The following is a 21,697-nucleotide window of genomic DNA, read 5'->3' as shown; positions in this document are numbered from 1 at the left end:
AGCCCAGCTTAACAAGTAGAGCATTAACAAGTACTTCATTGAAGATATAGGAGGAAAAGTGCTTTGGAGAACTCCCAACAAGAGAAACAAGGTCACTTGAGTTTTAGCAGTCTTAACTTATTTTAGCAATCTTGTCTGATATGAGAAGCAGTGAAAGACAGTCAACATTTTTTTTTCTTTCATTTGAAAAAATAGCTGAGGCATTTCCCAAACATTCAACTGTTTGGTGTAAGGAAAAGCAGGTTTTATTTGCATCATCTGCAGTCAGGCTTCAGTGCTCTTGCAAAACAGCCGGGCTAGTGCATTACCCAAGGTGAAATTGTGACAACCTTTGACAGATAATTGGTGTAGATAAGGAGAATAGAAGAACCATTCCCAGGTAAGGAAGACATAAGTGTGGCATACAGTGGAGTTTAAAAGCAGACCTAACCGATTCCTAACAGGTCCAGGTTCCATCTGAAAAAATGATGTCTGTTACATCCTTGAGAACAAAACACCCATCTACCCAAATGTCATCTACAGATCAAAGTAGTGAGACAAGCAGATAAACTTCCCCTGTGCAAATGGGTAAGCATTCTATCTCATGGGACATGAGCAACAAAATCTACACAACCACAGCTACGCAAGGTGTAGCCTTCTTACTCTGGATAGCTGTATGGCAAGATCAGTCTTCAGAATCATGATTTAAGACTCAGAAAACACCAACCACGGGAAAGCACCCACACCATACACAACTAAGATCCAGAAAGAGGCCCAAGAATCAGAATTACAGTATTTAAGCTATGGCCAGAAAGCTAAGGGAATCCCCCCTCATTTTGCAAGGTACTTAGTGACTTAGAGAAGACAAATACAGAAAAAGTTCCCCTCTCCAACAAAAAGTAGGCAAATGCTCAGGCTCATCTAAAAGAGAAATTCTAAAAGATGCCATGAGCAAAACACAAGGTAAATTTGGGTCTCAGTGCTTTAGCTTGTGGCAGCAGAGTAAGAAGTACACAGATTCCCCTTGGATATCATTAGAAGTGTGATTACATCCAAGTCATTAATCAAGACTAAACACAGGGCAAATCACAATTTGAAACAAGTTACAGAACCTGGTCTGAGCAAGTCCAAAAAATGTCATGAACTCTTCTACCTAAAGGAGACAGAAAAATGCATCTATCTTTACAGTAAGAATATTTTTTATTTTCATTTTATTAACTTAATCTCCTTTCATGCTGTAACCTTACATACTCAAACAATAATGGAACAGGAAGATGCCAAATCCTTACCTTGCTAGCAAGTAAGATGCAGAAGCTAAAATACAGACGTTAAAACCTTTACCAATAAAGGACATTTTGCTGCCACAATAACAGCCATTTTCCATCCTGGTTTGGAAAACAATACAGACACTTTCATAATGAAACTCAAAGCACTTACACTACACTAGAGAAAGCGCTATTTATTCTGAGACAGTCAGAGGTGATTAAGTCTATTAATAGAGCCAGTTATATACAGTAAGTACTTCCTGATATAACTGTATGAGACATATGCCAGAAAACAAAATCTCCAAGGAAATTAATGCTTTAAAATTTAAACAGAAAAGTAAGCTTATAATGAATGACAGTAAGAATCTGATTCATCTTCCTCACAAGTCTCCTCAATGGATTTCACACAAAGAATGAATGTCACTGTAAGTTTCCACAGAAGTATGCAGATGACAACACAGAAGTCACTGTTTTCAAGAGGTAGATACAAGGTTTAATAGGTGCAAAAATGTAGACTTCACTCAAGAGCATGGTCACACAGGATTCCATGTACAACATCATAATGAGATTGTTTTCACTGTCCTGTTATCTTTTTGGTGAATTAATAGTAATGTTAGTCAGGATGATGACTTATGCTTTTACTTAAATGGAATAGTCTTGCTATAAAACTAATTCAGGGCTTACACTTAAAACTAATGGTTTCACTGGTCAAGAAGGCATGATTCATCCACTCTGCCAGATGGGAAGAGGCAATGAGCTACTACAGATATTACTGGTCTAGCCACTTTTGAAACATACTCTTGTTTGAGTAAAAATCCTTTTCCAGAGAAATCCTAAGGGGTAAATCCACTGCCCATTGACATCAACCAACATCATTATTCCTCAGTTTCAAGTGACTGAGCCTTTAGCCATTTCAAAAACCACTGTGCAATGTGGCAGTGGACAAGCAACCTCATTTCATCCTAGTTGCTGCTAAAAACACTGGAGGATTTCAAACCTGTACAAAGGTATTAGACTTCAGTCCATGCTGCAAATGTATTAAAATATCTTTTCCTCAAGAAGACTCAAATTCCATTGCATGCAAGTCCAATCTGATTAAACAGGCTGGGTAACAGCCATTCAGGATTCTTGCAGTATGTTCAAATCTTTGTAAGGCTATGTGAGCAGCAGATCAACAGCAATGCTGATGAAGGATGGCAGAAAAGGTGTGTTTACACCCACCCACAGACCCTCCCTCCCCATCCCAAACACACCTCCAGTGCTTTCAAGTTCTGGATTCCTTGTGCAAGTAATAGAGTGAGTGGGTAAAACAGACCCTACACGTCCTCAGAACAGTGGACTGATATGACAGCTTGTGAACAGAAGGACAAGTACAAGACTGCTGAAATGAAGGCAACAGGGCCCAGATGCAATTTCATCTACTGTGTTCTCCAGTTTTGATGGCTACAGAGCTGAATAAATCAACATTTTAGCAACGGACAAACAGTTCCACTGGAAAGGACACAAGTTTTTCTCCTTACAAGCATCAAACTTATGCAAACCAACTTGCTGTTTGCCTGAATTTGGAACTTGCACTTGACTCCAATTCATGTGTCAAAATGAGCAGTTTTGTTTCCAAACCTGCTTGTTCAGTGACAAAGTGACAAAAGGACAGGTGCCAATCTTAAAGCTAACACACAAAATAGTTTTGGTCAAGCTGATCTGAAAGTAATTCTGAACTGATAAAGAAAACTTAGAAACTGACTGGATTCCATAATTTATAAAGTACAAATAAAAGTTTTTATAGTTACCAATTCCACTTATGATATTGTGGTTTTACCCCTTCATTTTCACACAACTGATCACTTGGCAAAAACTTCTCAGGACAAGTGCACTGAACCTTGCCAAAAATGCAAAAGAGAAAGCAATAAGGGCAGTGACATACATGTGGGTTTTTTATTTCTGTATGCAATGTAATGTTTAGGCACGTTGTTTGGGACGCCTTCTAAAAGAAATCATTGGCCATTGTTTAGAATATCCTTTTGGCTTTAAATACTGGTCAGGAAAACAAATGATGTAAAAAATAAACGAATATGACTATTACAGAAACAAAAATGGTTTTGCGTCTAAAAGTGCAGGAGTATTTTAACCCTTTCACCAGACAATGTGGCAATATACAGTATATTGCTTCTGTTTGTTTGAGAAGGCTGTTGGAATTTTACACTGACATAGAAAATTATAAATTACACAGAATTAGTTTCCATAATCACTATATATATACACAAACCAGCTGTGAAAAAACTGGTTCAGAACATACAAATGAAAGCCTCACACAGATCAGTACAGTGAAATTACCAATTAACATGCTCTGCTGCCAAAATTTGTATTAAAAACACTATTTACTTTTAAAATGCAGGTACTGTAATTACATTAGCAGCATGAGCATTTCTTTTACTTGACTTGTCTAAAAGGATTATAGCGTTTTAAATACGCAGATTGTTCTGAAATGTTCCATTGTATAATGCTTGGTATTAAACTAAATCTTGGTGAACTGTTTAAAGGCAGGTGAATCACTTAAACACAACAAGCCATGTGCACTCCAAATATTCTAGTGTTTCACCTGGAAGGTATTGTTTCAAGCAAACTAGACTTAACAGAACATATGGCTTTACAGTAACATCAATTTGTCAACTAAGCTGTTGCAATAAATACTTAAAATCTCTACCAATAGACTTACATTTTTGATCTGCTTAGAACAATACAGAAAACAATTACCAATTAAAAAACCTGCTGTAAAATGTTGAACACCAAAAAATTCTTATTTAAATCACTTTTGTAAGCTAAACCAACCAAAATAACATTTATAGGGCATTTCAGTTTCAGAAAAAACATGAATTTTCTTTTTCTTTTTTACAAGGTGAAAAATGTAAGAAAACTGCTAAATACTTTGGTCACACTAATTGTCAAATAGTTATGTCTCAAATACATTAGATTTTTGTATTCACTTTTTTATAAAACTATTCTTACAGCCATTTTAACTATAGTAACACTACTGTCATCATTACATGGGTAGCAGGATCTTATTTCACAGGCCCCCCGTTATTTAGAACAATACAATATAAACATACGCAAAAATTATTGGTATTTCTCAATGTGCAATATTTTTACACTTATGAATTTCTGTACAATGTCTTAAAATCTAGAATATAAATGTTGCTGGTCCTGATTCCTTGCGAAATTAGTGCAGCAGTGACTGGCTTCAACAGGGTCTAGATGATATCCTCAGAAATACTCAAACACCTGGACATCAGTTCTTTCTCTTCAGCCAAGGCAGTAGACATCACATATCATACAGGGCCATTAACAGATGCCTCTCCTAAATGGGTGTGTTGATCAGTCCTAAGAGGCCAAAAAAAGAGATGTAAGCATACAAAAAAGATCGAAGCAAATTCAAGCAGGTGCAATAAAAACCAAACCAAAAACTAAGAACCCTGGATCCTGTGTAGCAAAACCCATGAAGTGAAAGAAAGAAACATGTGCTAATAACATGCTCATCCCAATTATCCTCTGCAGTCCAGTATTTCTGGAGTCCTTATTTCCTAATTAGGCATAACACTCAATTAACTGAGCACACCACTGAAGAATGTGTGGCCTTCATTAACTGATCTAATAAGTGATCTCCAGAGACGTGGTATTCAGAATTACTAATAAGGAGCACATTTCTGATACTTATCCAAATCTTATTCTGATGCAAAATGTGATACCAGGAGTATTTAAGGTTGCACTGGAAAGCCAGCAGCTAGGACACAACAGGAAAAAACAACAGCATCTTAAAAAATTGCTTTAGTTATTAATCTAATCTACAAAGAGCCTTTTACAAGTACTTTGAGTGTCAGTCCATTAGGATGAAATGTTCATGAAGTACGGAGGAAAATGGACAGCAAACCTACAAGAGTGAAAACAGTAACAGTATATACATTTCTAGATAAAAGTTGAGTGTAAACATAGGCTCAGTTGCTCTGGACTGGCATAAAGAGATCAAACCAATGCATGAGGACATCAAAAATATGCAAGCAACAGAGGCAAAAAAAAAAATCCCAACTTCCATTCAGTTCCAAGTCTGTGGAATACATTTGAAGATTCTCTAACAGAATGCAAATACTGCTTGAAACTACAGATGAGGAAAGTTACCTGTAACTCCTGTTCTCTGATGGTGGACATCACAGAGAAGCCACTCTGGGGTCCGTGCTCTACATGCACATGACCAGCAGAAGCCCCCTAGCTAAGTCTTTGGCTGCTAAGCTCTAAAAACACTTTTTAAAAAACATATGTAAACATTAGAGAAAAGACAGACAGCACTAGATACAAGCAAACAGTTTTTAGAGAAACCTGGAAGGTAAGAAACAAATGCTGCATGGACAGGAAGTGTGACAGTCTGCACAACCATCACTCACTTGTTAACTGTCCAAGAAAGAAGTCCATGACAGAACAGGGCTCCTAGCAGAGATGACTCCTGCTAGGCACCAGCCAGAGACCTACCTAGGGGACTCCTTCCACTAGTCATACATACATGGAGCCCCAAAAGCACCATTAGGTTTATCTTGGTATTAATCCTGTGCTTATGAGGATCTACTGCAACAGCCACCTTTAGAGAAAGTTCTGAGCTTTGCTGAAGCCAGCAGGATTCAGTGAAAGGAGTTCCTTGAGATTTCCCACAACTTAAAGGCAAACTAGCAAACCACTAGCTCTGAGAACCCTCCGTTGGTTCAGACAAACATTTTTACTCAAAAGATAACCAAGCACCCAAGGACTTTGTCCCTACAATATAATACTTATCAACATTTAAAAAAAATATTGTTGTCTTGATAAAGACAGCATCTCTAGGAGACACTGTGAAAGAGTTTTTGGGTCTCCCACTTGAGGTATACAGGGTTGTTCTTTCTGATTGGAATCCCCTTCTTGATCAAGTTTGAGATTTATGCAGAGCAGAAAGTTAGAAGAAAGGAGCTTGTTAACTACTGGCTCATAAATAAAATCTTAAAAAACAGAATCTAAATTTGTCAAACACACATATTTTAATCTCTCTAGAGTACAATGAGAACACACAGTGGAGTTCTGTGCATCAATTCACTATTCTAACTTGGTAACACTGTCACAGAACAGAATGGGATATTTACAACTCCCCGCAAGAAAAATACACCTCTGATGACTCCAGAGTCTTAGAAACAACTGAAAATCCAACTTGGGAGAATTTATTAAAATAAAAGCAAGCACATTTTTAGACTGAGCTAAACTCAATCTCTTTAGATCAATCCTGTTAGAAAAGCACACAAACTGCTATTTAGAGAATTGAAAGCATCCTTGAATACAGTTACCTCTGTTCTGGACTGCTGTTAGTAGGCTGAAGACTTGAAGGGACCTCTTCTGCAACCTCTGTATTCTCTTCTACTACATATTTACAAGAAGGATCCTGCGAGGTAGTCAATTTTCCTTCCTCACTTAAAAAAACAAAATAAAACAAAAAGTCATTATTTGATGTATTTGAAGTTTATTTACAGGGAATTTCAGGCAACAGGAGAAAACTGAGACAGGTCCGTATTTCACATGCAAATGGATTTTAAGTTATGATTGCAATATGAAGATCAAGCACATGGCTGTAGACTTCACAAACACCTAATGATGCACTGGTGCTTACATCCATTAAAACTTGACTGGATAAAAGGGCAGGAAACACAGTGATTGCAAATAAGATCAGAAAGGAAAAAAAGAATGTATGTGATGCCTGAAGTGGTAACGATCACGAGCCTTTACTATACATACCGATAGGATTTCAACACTCTGAAGCCAGAAGAATGCAAAAATGGAAGAAAGTATAAAAGAAATTCAAGATTCCCTCAGAAACTGGCATTAATAAAGTCTGTCCATGAAACATACCAGCAAAATCATTAACTCATCACTATCTTACATAATAAACTCCCTAGTAACTCCACAGTGAATACTATGTACGGTTTATAGGGTACAAAGACTGCAGCCCAATCTACTTCACAAACTGCCTCTTGTAGACAAAAACAAAGTTTAGTGAAAAAGTTGTACACTCACACTATGTAAGACAGTACCATGTAACCAGGCAGCCTCAAAAGTCATTAGTGAACAAATCTTCTGGTTTGCCTCTAAACCCAAACTTTTCTGCCTCTCTATTCCACCCTCTTCCACCTCAATCACACCATTATGAGCAAACTAAAATACAAATTTGAGCATATATACCTGCAAGAGACAGTTATAAAGTAGCTCTGAAGTAGACAATCAATCTTATACCTCTGTAGCAACAAATCTATTTATTCAAGAAGTGCCAATCTCCTCTGCTGGTTTTCTTCCTATTCTCACAGTTCTCCTTTCCATGGATCCTTTAAATTTCAATGAATCCTTCTCTTTTCTCCTTCTATCCTGCAGAGCCTGCAAAAATACTGTCTTTTGCATTGCAATCTCTCATCAAGTTTTCCCCATCTAATCTCCCCATCTCATTTGCCTTGATACTCTTTGCATTCCTTCCATAAAAAATACTTGTCACCATCACCATCAAAAGTGATGTCCTAGGTTTTTTATTTTTTAAAGAGGCAGTCTCTGCTGGCATTCTTCCTACTTGTTCTCCACTCTGAACTAAGTTCAGAAATCACATTTTTGTCCTTTGCAGCTTTCCACAAATTCACTACGGCACTTATAAATCCCCTCAATGTTGACTTCAACACAATCAATTTTCTATTGACAGAAACCTAGATAAAGCTGAAGTCTGGAAGCATCCACTTTGAAAGGCAAACAGGCCAGAGAAGGACTTCCCCTCACTACTCTAACTATCCCTTACTTTAGACCTTCTCCCAGCAAGCTGGTTTTAAAAAATGCCACTTGAGCATTGACTCACTATGAAGCTGCACATGTCTATCAGAGTAGAACAGTCTTGACATTTAAGGCCTCACCTTTGAGACCCCTTGTATCTTCCTTTGAGATTTCCTTTCCAAATCAAGATCCAAGAAGTTTTCAATATACAATAGGACAGAGTGCCTGGTAATCTCATCTGGGTTCCGTTTCCCATAAAAGATTGGACCAGATAAACTTTCAAGGTCTCTTCTGACTGGGGCAATTCTATGATATTGCATCCCTTTGCACCTCTAGGTCCTTTTAACTACAGTTCTAGCAGGTAATTCCATGAAGGGAGGCAGGAACTGTCAGCTGATGCTGCCTCCTCATGTTAGTTTTTGCACCAGTATCACAAGTCACACAACCTGAAAGTGCATGTGAGTTAAACTAGTTTAAGGAGAAGTTTAAAGACACAATGGACAACTAAAGCAAATTTGTGAACATCTAAGAGTGAAGACCATGTAAAAGCATTGTGCAAAAGACAACAAACTGAAGAGCAGACACATCATTTACTACATCACCAATGCACTATGGATAGCTTCATGTGACATCAATGTGCACAGAGCCCCAACACCTCTCTAAAGTGCTGTGGTTCACTCCTGTATCAATGCCATTTGATTTAGAAGCACTGAGCAGCCACAAATTCCCTCTCCTTTGTGCTGAAAAACCATCAGAAGTTAAGTCACTCAGATAACCATAAGGATGGAATAAAGAGTGGTGGAAAGCTGCTTGGTTTTCAAGGTCTGTATATTTTGGATAGTTCAGGAATTATCTCCAACTACTTCTAATGAAGTAAATTAATTTAAACTACAGGCAGTGTAAGGAGCAACACTGGAAAAGTTTCTAATACTGGAATTAGAAACCAACTCGGGGTTGGTTTTTTTAAGCAATTTCCAAGACATACTGACAATTTCTTTTTAGTATTTAAAGCTAGAATTGGGACAGATACTAGAAAGTTGTTCTAGAAGAACAAGAAGAGGGTTGCATGTCAAAATGCTCTAGCAGTGTGTTCCAATTTGTCAACATCAGGGTGGAGCCAGAACACGTCAGCTTCAATAAAAGCAAAATTTTGGCATGTCATATTGTTTGTAGCCTCTGTTTCCCTACATAAATATTAAACAAAAGCACATAATACTAAACAAAAAGCACTTGATCATTAAATCTGAGCTCACAATATCTTAGTAGATGGCATGGAGTAGACAATGCTGAAACGGGCTTTATTCTCATAAAAGGATCACAGTGTTGATATAATATTCAATTTGACCATGTAGCAAGACACTTATTCCTGAATCTTTGTATCAGAAGACAGCAAAATTAAGAAGTTGTTCTTCCAGTTATTCTAGAATTCCATGTGCCACCTGTAGTCCAGAAGAGATTTAACACCTTTGTGCATACCACCAGCAGCGATCACCCCAAGTGTCTGATGAGCTACACTCAAAAGCAGTGCCTGGCTGGCCTTCAACTTCTGCTTCCATCCTCCTGGATGAGAGGAATGAAATTCCAATCCAAATCTAAGAATTCTGTGCAAAGTTTTAAAAGCTTCGTTTTGATGTGCAATGTTAAAAGAACTGTACATGAAAATGCACAAAACTTTGCATCAGGGACAAAAGCTGAGTCAGTCCTGTGCTATAACCTTGCACTGAAACTAAGGCCTGATAAGTAAAGTCACATGTTATAGTAACTAACTAGAAGTCAAATTTTAAAACAATTACTTTGAAAGGTTTCTAGTATGCCTCAGGAATTATCACTTAACCTCTCTTTGATGATACAGTGTTCCATCAACACAGTTCTATTTACATGGTGGGAACACAATAAACAGCCATCCTTACCTTTTGAAAACAGCAGTTTCAGTTTTAGCATCTACAGTTAGGCTCAGTGTCTCCTTCATGCTGCCATTCATGACTGTCTCGGTTACCTTGTCTGCATTTTCCACATCATCCTCTCCATCTGAGCTGGCCTCCATAGCAACACTTGCTGGGGCTGCAAGCAGAAATAGAAGCAATTTAGCATATGGCTGGTTATGTTTTTATCTCATGTACAAGCACATAAGCCAATATATCAAGAACAGTATTTCTGCAGCTTTGCATACTGAATTCTTCCTTACAGAGAATGTCACCTTTCTGCAAGTGCTGCATAGAAAGCATGAGTATTACTTACAGATGGTTTAAGGAAAAGCCACAGTTGTAGCTTTTTTTGTTTTGACTGACAGTGGTTTGTGCAACAGTTTTGCCTAAACAAGGTCTTAGTAGGATTATGGTAACCAATTATTTTTCTGTACAGTCAAATTCATGACAAGTCTACACAGCACAAATTTGACTTTAAGCTTCTGAGTAGTGACAAATCTTTGGGATGCTCAGTGTGCATGGACTTCTCACCCGCACTTCTTGCTCTCTCTGGTAATAACAGATACAGAAAAAGCTCATAAAAATATTTTTGTCCTTTTACCAGTTCATACACATAGAACAAACCATTAGGGCATGCAGAGTGAAGGTGGCTTTAGAAAGGAATGAGCAGGAAGGAGAAATCTGAACACACTGAGGCTACTGGCCTATTGCCCCACAGATCAAGACTGGAGGCTACCATTCCTTTTGGGCATCAGCTCAGCTAAATGCTGACACAAGTGAGAAGATTGTCTAACACAACAAACTTACAAACTTTTTATCTTTGTAATGCTTTTCTCTTCATGATGTGCAAACTTTTTAGCTGGATCAGTAACACTGGCTCTTGTTTTAAATTGGAAACTAGTTTAAATAGTTTATAAATTCTTTGAAAAGTCACTTTTAATAACCATCAGAACAGCAGCAGAGCGAGAGATGAGTCTAAATCTAAAATTCTGAAGTCCATGGAGATTTTTCTTAGGTGCAACTCCTATGATCAAGCCATTAGCATTTGGAAATGCAGTGCAGTTTACTTACTCTCTAGCTGTGTTGTATGAGTAGTTGCATTTGCACTCAATGGATCACCTGGATCTGTGTTTGTTTCCATTTCCACAGGAGAATTGCTTCTTAAGGAGTCTTTTGAGCTTCAAATAGAATTAAAAAAAAAAAACTTCAGAAACATCTCTGAGTAGCAAAATTAAGTGTTCTTAAGGCAGTATTAGTTCTCTGTGAAAGCTGTAAGGCCTAGAACTATACTGAAACTGAATTAAGCATGTTTGTTCTAAGAGTGCTGGAAAGACATGCTAAATAGAAGTTTAGTAATGCAAAATGCACCAGAACTGAGCTGAGCATGTTAGATGGTAATCTCATTTTCACTTCATTTTGTTACATTACAAGTACTAGTGGACATGTCCCTGGTAACTAAGGCATACAGGTAATCACCAGCTCCTTGCAATGTTTCCAAATATTTTTCACTGTTTTGCTAAATGCATTTTTCCAATTTGATAGTTCTCTGTTGAAACTGCCAGTGCAGTCATGAAGCACTACAAAAGTGATTTCACTACTTAATTTTATATACAGTACAGCTACAAGTTTTTCATTTTAAAGGAACTCAGATGACAAGATTTGGCCACTGGAAAAACACGTCACCATTTACAGAATGTATCTTCTATCCAGTAATGTGGCAACTCAGGTCTTCATTTTCTAGGCCCTTAATTTGATTATCAATTTACCTGCCTCAATCATGAAACAACACAATTTTATGTTGGAAGAAAAAATCATACTTTTATATCTGAGCTGTTTTGATTCCCAGACAAAAAGTCAAGAAAAAGTGTATAAAAGCAAAGTCTTCCAATATGAGAAGGAATTAGTTCCTGACTGCCAATATTTGGCAACTCAAAATTTACATCTAAGTAATTAGGTACATACAAAAGACTTCCAGAAGAATGTAGAGTTCAATCCAAAAAAAGAACAGCATTATCTTGTGTGTTCTCAAAATCATGCAGAACTACTTATTTATCACAGCTGCATAACAATATGAAATTTTAAAAGCCCAAAACACTAGTACCCACTCAACCTGGAAAGGGAGCTCACACAGACACATGCTGCTGGAACACACAACATTCTTCAGACACTTTACATACACCAGCAACACAGGCTTGTGCAGAGAGCAACACGCCAAGAAAACCAAACTCATCCTGAATAAGTGACATTCTTACCTCAAAGAGGATGTGAAGTCAGAAAAGGAAGCCCAGCCAGTTTCTTTAGCTGGCACAGGTGCTTCAGTACTCCATACAGCAGAGCCAACAGAATCCAGACTGGCACCATGTGCAGTCTCCATGGGTACATCAAAGTTTGCTGACCAGTTAGGCGCTGAAAAACCATCACCAGGGTCATTAGGAACAAATTTCTATAAAGAACATGAGTGCACATATGCCTAACACTGATTCCCTCTATGTACATTTCATAAAGAGAAGCAAGATTCATAACTAGACTTGAAAGCACATGCAGAAAAATCCTGTACATCCTGTTAAAAAATTAATGTATTCCCTAAAAGGAAAATTCTGCTAGTAAGGCAGAATTTTAAGATCAGTAATTCACAGCACTCTGCTAAAAAAAAAAAGTTTATCTGATAACAAAACTAATAAAACATTTTCAATCACAAGTACAATCCTGATTTATCCTTTAAATTAACCTCAATATTTGTTACCATTTTTCAAACTAATTTCTATAAAAATGAAAACCACAAAAGTTTTTACCCCTTCTTCAATTTCTTCAAATAATTTCTCATGCACTAAGACCACTGCTAAATTTCAGAAAAGTTTAAGGCTTTTTACAACTTAAAATATTTATTGATATTGTAAATTTGGGAGCAACTGTGAACAGCATCTAATTTAGGATAGGTCCATTCAAAAAACTTCACCTACCCAAGGGAAACATGTTTTTCATTAACACTTACATACAAAAAAACAGGCTGAAAAGGAAGCTCTGACTAGCAATTAGAAATTCCAACCCAGGCAGATATGGGAGGAGACCCACATGGATCAAAACTTGTTTGACACACAGATGCCAACGACACCAATCTGACAAAAGAAAAGAAAACCCTTAACTTTTCCTTCTAATTTAATTCCTTACAGTCTAGATAAACACAGGGCTTTTACCTACAGACATTGCCAGTTTAACAAAAGCCAGTTTAGTCTGACTTGAATGTGAAAACTTTTCAACCTATTACATCATTTAAGATTCCACATAAGAATCTCCTGATGTGTATCTTTCACTCACATTTGAAACCAGAACAATGCAAGTTCACTGATCTTCAGAGGGGAAGTCTTCTAAAAGAACATTGTTAGACAAAAAGCTGGTCTGAAAGGCTTCCAGTAAAAGGACCATCTTTTGGGTTTGGATAGTAACATATCAGAGTTTTGTAGTCACTCAATATTAATAAACAAGCATTTAATCCTCCCCTTTCTGACTACTCCTCCTTTTTTAACTCTTGAAGGGTAGAAATAGGAATTTTAAAGAGAGTAAATAATTTAAGACATGTAAGGAATTGAAACTTCTCACTATGTGCATGCTCTGTGGCAAGTGAGAAAGACTAAGACAGTTGGAATAAAAGCAGTCAACAAGGAAACTCCTACAAAATCAGGCTGCTAGATCTAACAATTTCCTATAACCCAAAGCACCAGCAAAAAGCTACGTACGTTCACTTAAGTCTACTTCCATTTTGTCCTCTGTATTGGTGTGGGATTCAAACAAGTCCTGTTTCGTTCCATCCTCTTCTTCAGAATCTGTACTTTCTTCACTGTCTGTACTGCCCGAGCTACAAATACAGAGAGAGAGTTTACATCCTGGTTTTAGTGTAACACCCTGGGCACAATAAAATACTGCAGAGTTGCAGGCTAGAGTAAATCACAATTATTTCTGACAGATTACTTGAGGTATAATTTTTAGCTCTTAGTATTCCCCTCATTCCTCTCTCAAAGAAACAAGGTTTAAGATTTCTCACTTGATCACATGAAGAGGCTTTCAGTGGATATTGAGGGAGGCTGCACAGCCCTGAGTTTTGGGGCTTAGGTGCTCCTTCCACTCAATGCATTTTCCTTTGTTCACACCCATATTGGTACTGTAGTGAGGACAGCAAGGTCTAATAGAGGTGTGGAGCTGGGCTGCCCTGTCCAAAGCAAGGACAGCCAGGCCAGTTTAAAAGCAGAAGGAAAGAATATACAGCAGGGGGAAAAAACCACTATCAACAAGCTGTGAAAGCCAAAGTGCACCTTTTGCAAATTATGGCTGGAAAACAAATCACTAGGGCCACATGCCCACTCATTTCTCCACAGAATGGAAATACCTAGGACAGTCTGCACTAACAGACAGACTGAACCAGAGGACAGGTGTATTACTGCATGCTCACTACACTGCTATCTGGATGAGAAACACCCTTCTCACCTGGAACGCCTCTGGGACTCCGGTGCAAATGCAATATGTTTTTCTTCCCAAATGTCTTCTTCATCAGAGCCACCATCATCAAACTGCTGTATCCGCTCCTTACAGCATGCCTCAAACAAGGCTATATTGCCCTAAATACAGCAGAAGTAAAAAATCCATATTACATTAGTAAATATCTTGAAAATTCCTATTTTGAAGAGAATCCAAAGCATTTCTCTAAAAGCAGCAGAAAACCAGAATGTCTTAATTTAAAGCTTGTCAAGAAAATATACAGTGCTGCTTGTTTTACTTGGCTCGTAACAAGATGAGTGGACCAAAGAGCACTTAGGAGTTTCCATCATGTTTAAAAATGGGATGTGGGAGTGACCCCAAAGAACTTTCCAGACAACCAGAGCATCAAGTACTCTAGCTTTATTTTCTGTAGTGGGGGGTCATTTTAGCTCAACCAACAAATAATATTGAGGTTCAGAGACTCTGTCCTTACTTTCCTACCTCACTGAAGATTTAAATAGCTTCTAATCATAAAACACAAGTGCACAATATGCACAAATCAGATCTAAGCCCAGTTATACAAATTAGAAGCAAATCTGCTTAATACTGATCAGAAAGAACAATAGTGTCTTCCAATTAGCAAATCTCATTATATGAGAATAAAGCAGGGTAATTATTTTCCAGTGATTTCCACATAAAAGGAATAAATATAACCACTGCCAAAACTTTGAGGTCATGCCAAAGCTTAAAAGACAGTAATTTTTCTGATAATACTGGAACACATACTTACACTTTCATTTGTATTGAGGGTAAAGTTGATGTCTGAAACCCGATCAAAAGAAACACTAGAAGAAAAAAAGAAACGTACTCAATAAAACAGGACTTTCTATTGTGACATGAAGACATTTAATTTCTGTTTGGTTTCTTATATTCCAATAATCTAAAAACAGAAGATAAAAGTCTCCAACACAAAGCACTCAAAATTACACACCAAGGAGACCTGGCATTCCTGTGACTTTTTTTTTTTAACCGTTAAATATTTTTAACAAAAACAAAGAACATTGCCATCTAGAGTTAGGTGTATGCAACAAGTATAACTGAAATTGTATACCCAAATTTCAAATACTGTATAGCTATGCACTGGATAAAATCTAGACCTAGAGAATGCTTAACCTGACTATGCGCTACCATGATATACCTCACAATCCTGCAAACATCTGCATCTGCAGTTCTTACATGTTTTAACTGATTTCATCCTTCTATCAAAGGACCTTTTCAACAGGAAGGAAAAAATGAAAAATACTATCAAGTTCTGTTTCTTAACAAAAGAACCTCACAAATATTTTTTTAACCAATCACTGAAATATTTTCCCAAACATAACACTATATATTAGGCTTGACACATCTTTACATATCAGAAGAGTTCATATGTTCTTTGCCTTGCCATGTGTGCGTTTAGCAGAGCACACATGACTCCTCCTTCTAATATTCATTGCATTCCCAAGTAAGAAAAAAGATAAGTGGTCTAAAGGAACCTAAGTTGTGAGTGTGACTGTATTACTGCATGATGCTATGCAGGTAACTTAGAGCGTGATTGATTCTTGCACAGAAGGCATAACTTTAAAGTAACTTCTCCTCAACTTAATTCAACTCCTGAGCACATCATCAGTGTACCTGTCACAAGTCTTGAGACCTCTTTAAGTAGTCATCTTCTTTCTACCAAGAGAACAGACTTCCAAAGGCATGAACTTAAAGGAATTCCAATTCCCATCCTTCCCAAAATCCACCTGCTTCTAACAAAGTTAAGGAGCATCCTGTGTTACTTTATCTATCATATCTTAATCTCTAATGTCAGCAGGTTCTGTGGTGCAAAAAAGCAGCAATGCTTCTTGTATGGAAGACATCACTTACTAAACATGTCTTATAGAAGAGCACTGAGATTATTATAAAAACACCCTTCTAAAAACCATCTTGAAGTAATGCTTTTTATTCCTACCTGCATGTTCTGGCACCCCAAATGATGAAATCTTATAAAAACAATGATAAACTTTACCATCTGCAAGAATCCCTATTCTCCCCTTTTCCCTTTAATGCATCCATTTACTTACAAAGAAAGATACCAGCTTTTCTGAGGGGTGTTTTCTGTTGCGTGCTGGTTGTTGTTTAGTTTGGGGTTTTTTAACCTCACCAAGACTGTTCTCATTTGCTCATCTTCCACTAACACTATTTGCAGAAATGAGTCTTAACTGCCTCGAACTAATAAACAAAGGTAGATTTACAATGCCCTTCCTTACTCTCCCCTACAGAAAAATACACTCAGACATGCTGTTCCTGTCATCCTTTCCAGGACAACTCACAAGTAGAGCTATTCATCTGGTCATCAGTAGGGGAAAAAACCCACTTTGAGTCAGACAGGAAGTGAAAGTGACCCAAACAATGTTAGGTCAACAGAGAGCCATAGCTGGCTGTAAAAAGTAGAGTTATAACTCAGTATTTTATTATAACTCAGCTCACAAGCACAGTCTGCTCAACATTGGTATAACCAGAAGATTAGAAAAAGAAGAGAAGCTGCTGCTTCCCTCTGTTCAGGGAAGCTTCTTTCAATGCACACAGATACCACAAATAGAGAGGACTGATTGGCAACTGCTTCACATCAGTAAATGCTTGTACTTATCACCAGCAAAACCACAGGCAAAAACACAGACAGAGAACACACAAGACTATAGCCAAATTCAGTGTAGTGTTATACTCACTTGCCAATGTCATCTTGATCAGCAAACTTCTCATCGTTGAAGCCAAACTGGTCAATAAAATTGGACGTCATTTGTTGCATCTGATAATCAGAAAAGGCCTGGCAACCCCAGGACCAACGACAGTGATATAATGATTCTACTAATACTCTAAAATCTATTTGCCCATTATCCTTCAAAGAAATAAAAGTCTATCTAAACTAAACATAAAAGGACAGGAAAAGGATTTGTCTTAACCTCTGAATTTTGAAAGGCAGCATCAATTACAACCCTACTCACGTTTACTGATCTGAAAGCCAATCTAACAGCTTTCAGTAAAGTTAAATCTGTTAGCATTAACCAGCACCTTTCCAAATTCACCCCAAAGAAACAGAGAAACAACACTATATAAAAGAAAAAGCTGTCTTTGCTCAAAATAACATGAAGTTATAAATAGTAAGAACCAGAAAAGTAAACTATATATAGATACTAAAGCATAGTTGCATATTTATTATGCAGGTATCACTTGCAAAATCAGTCTCAGGCACACACACCAGCAGCATCTATTAAATATCAGAAGAATGAAACAATTGAGCATTTTACATCTCAGTGCAGTGTCACTGACACAACTGTGCTGGTTTTTTAAATACAGAGGAGTGTCAACTGCCAGCAGATCAGTATATACACTAAGGTACATGTGGGCATCATCTGTCTTTAACAATAGCTTTTGTCTCTTATTTCCCAGGACTATCATTAAATTACAAATTACTACACATCCTCTAAGGACTTTTAATAATGTTATTTCCATGTGTAAAGTCAGCCAACGCCAAGATACTCTAGGAAATAAAGCTGTCATGTCAACTCTTGGTTTCTTGCCCAGGTAGCTGAGGGGACACAGTATGGTGGTAAAGTTGAACAAAGTGAATATGGAAAGAAAACAAAAGTACGATCAAAAAACCCCAAGTTTAGATTAAGGCGTTATGAAAATTGAAGGAAAAAGAAAATATATATAAAAGGAGGAGGTATACAGCAAGACAAACTTGAAAGAAGCAGCACTGGACCATCTGCATTTCTCCAGATTAACTACCTGGAACTGCTGGGATTGCCTAGGCACAGCAGGTCACTAAGGGGATGCATGAAAAGCACAGAGACATTAGAAGATCTTACTTTCTCACTAAAGCTGCTAAAGATAGCACCCAACTTATCAAGTTTTTGTACAGGTGCACCTTATAGGTACAAAAGCACTTAATCAGATAAAAATGCATCAGATTCTTTAAGACTGAGCCACCACCCACAATTCAAACTTAGACAAGCAATTACTTATTATAAAAACTATAGAAAATGCATAAAACACCAAAGCCAATATTAGATTAGGTAGTTACTACACAGCTGTTAGTGTGATCTGAAAGATTTTGGTTAGTAACCCCGACAAATAATGCATCTAAACCATCTGATGCCATCTAAGTGATCTATTGGCAATCTTGTGCCACAAGGCTCCCACTCTTTCACTACCAGCAAAAGAATTCAAAGAGATGCTTTTGAGTCTGGTAAGACACAGCTGTGTGCATACACACATGTCTAGGTTTTAATTTAAACTTTCTAGATTTATATTTGCTTGTGAGAGAAAATAAAAGTTCCACTGCTTTTTAAAAAATTACTTAATTTACTTTTACAGAAAGACCAACTTAAGCTGTTAAAAGAATTCAACTCACCTGCTGCAAAGAAGAATCCTGTGAGAACCCAGTTTCTTTAAAGTCTATTTCATCATCACTGGAAGAATGAATGTGGCAGGTAGTAACCTAGACAAATAAATTGGGTCATTGGCATAGTAGATAATGCACCTGTTTGTTTCAGATAAAAGAAATTGTTTTAATGCTTTGTCTTTCTATCCTATTGAAAACTGCAGAGTTTGGAGGTAAGTTTTCAATTCAGTTTTACTGTACTTCCAAGTACATCAAGTACCTCCAAGCACATGATTATGTATCTAAAGAGCCAATTAGTGCCATTTTTTATAAGCCTAAAATTTTTCCTCTTTACATGATCCTTCTTTTGGTCTTGACCAAGACATAGTTTCTACCAAGAGGAAAAATAACATTCATCTGCAAGCCCTACAAACTTCTTTGCATTCACAGGCTCAAGAAAAAAATGCCTTATGTATATCTTTTAGTCCTGTTCACAAGTTGCACAGTTTCAGATGAACTTCCTATTGCTTCTATTGACACCTGTTAACACCCTGCTCCAGTTAATATTTATGTTGAAATAGCGAATTCAGCAATTAATTATAGTCCAAATAGCAGAAGACTAGCAAAAGTTAATGAAGCCACACACAAAGCACTCATTCCTGGAGAAGTCATCAGGTAAAATAAAATCCACAAATTCATCTGTTGACATTGGAAACTGCCTCTGCTTACTGAAGTCTCCAAGTGATTGCTCTTAGACTATTTTTAACACGATTACACAAACCTCTTCTACGTGAGTTAAGTGTTTTTCCAAAAGTGTAATTGCTACAACTGCATGCAGAAGAAATGTGGCAGGTGCACAACAGTGAGCAAAGTTACTTAAGCAAGGTCAGTCACACACATGCAGTGGAGTGCAAGTAGCAGTCTTGTCTTAAACTTGTACTAGGTCATTTACATCCTATAGAGAAAGCAATCAACACCAGCTCCTGCACTTTCAGTTCATACTCTCAAGCACACTGGAGTTTTCAAGGACATGACCTTGAAGAGGTAAAGAAATCCTCATCTTTGCAGATTGCCTGGCATTAGCTACACCAGGTAATGAGCCGGTTAGCTATTACAAGCTGATCATGTGCATTATGCCTGCACAAATATTAATGATATGGCTTTAGTTGAAAAGTAAACTAAAGAATTATCAGTTCCATAACTCAGCAACTAGAGGGACTCCTTAAAAGTACACTAGATTTTGGAAGACTGGCAGTGTGATGACACAAAGAAACTGTCCAAGTAAAGCAGCAGTCATTTTCATACCTTACCCATCGCTACTTACCAGATCCACTGTATTCCTCTTGTTGGTTTCTCCTAAAGAGTTGGTGCAGAATGTTTCCCATCGCTCTCTCACCTCCTCTGGAAGTTCTAGCACAGGAAACAAAACACCAAACCAATTAGAAACTATCAACAATGAAGCAATCACTTAATTTTCAAATATTTTTTTCTGCTCTACCAAAAATACTGGTAAGAAAATATACATCCTCCTAAATCCATAAATCTAACTCCATCTAGCAAACAAGTCCAAATTAAACAGGTCAGTACCTCTTTGCATCTATTTCAGGGAGCTTTAACACTGTTTGAAATGAAAATACTTCAACGTTTGTTTAAGGATGACTGCTTTAAAGGCAATACTTCAGAAGTAATCCAGTTCTTTTCTTACTTAATCCAACAGCTGCCTTCTAATTTAAGTTTGCTTAATATCCTCAGCATTTAATAATGAAAGCCCTGAAGATAAAGTCAGGATGAATGAATACCTTTGATGAGCTGCTGGACTAGTGTGCTGTTTGGCCCCTTATCTGTGCTGTGCACAATGCAGTTTGCTATCCTTGTCAGGTGCCCCATGTAGCCATGTCTTCTTCCTCCTTCAGCCCTGCAAGAGACCAAGAGTTCATCTGCTGCACTCAGAGCAACTCCGATACCGTAGGCTCTTGTAGACCACCGCCAGAGTCAAGGTGGTACGCAAGACAACAAACTGGGGTTCTTAAGTTAGATTTGCATCCTAAAACCACAGGTTCACAAAAATATTTAAGAATTTAAGGGATCAACGAGTTTGACTTCACTGAGCCAGTTCAGAAGAGTTAACAAGCACATTAAGTACCAAGAAGCACGTACAAGTGTTTGTACTGCTTTTGTGTGTGTGTGTGTGTGTGTGTGTGTGTGTGTGTGTAAAGCAAAATGCACACAAAATAATCAAAATGCATTAGCAAAATAATGACAGAATTAGCAACTGATTCAGAGTTCTTAGGAAATTCTTTTTGCTGAGAGTATTTTGCAAAACTTTAAACCACCAAATATTCCCTCAGAGCTTTCAGTCCATGATCAAAAGGGAAAAAGCATTCTTAAGTATGCTTTACTATTTCAGGGCTTCTTAGCATACCCATTTAAGTTAGGGTCATTGCTTTCCTGAAATTTAGGAACAACATTTGCATGCCTACCAAAGCTAAAATTACAAAGCCATTTAAATATTTTGCACAGAACTGCTCTGCACAAACAGGAATTACCAGATGTTAGAGTAGTGCTCTGAACACCTACTGCCAGTTGGAACCATTCTAAATCTGACCAAATAGCAATCATGAGAGATCCAGCTTGAACAGATTCTCTAGCATTTGGCTGCAAGCCAACCAAACTTTTGCTGCATCAATTTATGGGTTTGTGTTTTAAACAAGAACCAAGAAAGACCCCCTCACCCAGCTAGACAAATGTCCCATGACTGAAATCTTTGTAAAGTGACAGCAGCTCATGAAATACCTTATGTTATGCAAACACAGATCACATGATTTTATTTTCCACTA

At 37.5% G+C, this 21,697-nt stretch overlaps 1 protein-coding gene across 4 annotated transcripts in view; it reads right to left on the bottom strand.

Moving 5' to 3' along the window:
• Window positions 1-1,160: 1,160 nt before the first annotated feature.
• The window catches only part of PPP6R3 (protein phosphatase 6 regulatory subunit 3), a 51,681-nt gene continuing 31,144 nt past the window's right edge, over window positions 1,161-21,697 (bottom strand). For 2 of the 4 annotated variants that reach the window (XM_059474809.1, XM_059474807.1), the window contains exons 12-24: window positions 20,660-20,775; window positions 20,185-20,270; window positions 18,891-18,977; window positions 17,203-17,300; window positions 15,240-15,294; window positions 14,459-14,589; window positions 13,714-13,832; window positions 12,232-12,385; window positions 11,051-11,157; window positions 9,965-10,115; window positions 7,044-7,061; window positions 6,599-6,721; window positions 1,161-4,622 (exon numbers count right to left, since the gene is read on the bottom strand). In XM_059474809.1, coding sequence (XP_059330792.1) covers window positions 4,571-4,622; window positions 6,599-6,721; window positions 7,044-7,061; window positions 9,965-10,115; window positions 11,051-11,157; window positions 12,232-12,385; window positions 13,714-13,832; window positions 14,459-14,589; window positions 15,240-15,294; window positions 17,203-17,300; window positions 18,891-18,977; window positions 20,185-20,270; window positions 20,660-20,775 — 1,297 coding nt within the window. In that variant the 3' untranslated portion in view covers window positions 1,161-4,570. The remainder of the gene's footprint in view (window positions 4,623-6,598; window positions 6,722-7,043; window positions 7,062-9,964; window positions 10,116-11,050; window positions 11,158-12,231; window positions 12,386-13,713; window positions 13,833-14,458; window positions 14,590-15,239; window positions 15,295-17,202; window positions 17,301-18,890; window positions 18,978-20,184; window positions 20,271-20,659; window positions 20,776-21,697) is intronic. The other 2 variants (XM_059474810.1, XM_059474808.1) reach the window with 2 other exon arrangements.

This window comes from Ammospiza nelsoni, chromosome 6 (genome assembly GCF_027579445.1).
Source record: "Ammospiza nelsoni isolate bAmmNel1 chromosome 6, bAmmNel1.pri, whole genome shotgun sequence".
Lineage (NCBI taxonomy): Eukaryota > Metazoa > Chordata > Aves > Passeriformes > Passerellidae > Ammospiza > Ammospiza nelsoni.
This window is presented reverse-complemented; position numbering and strand designations above follow the sequence as displayed.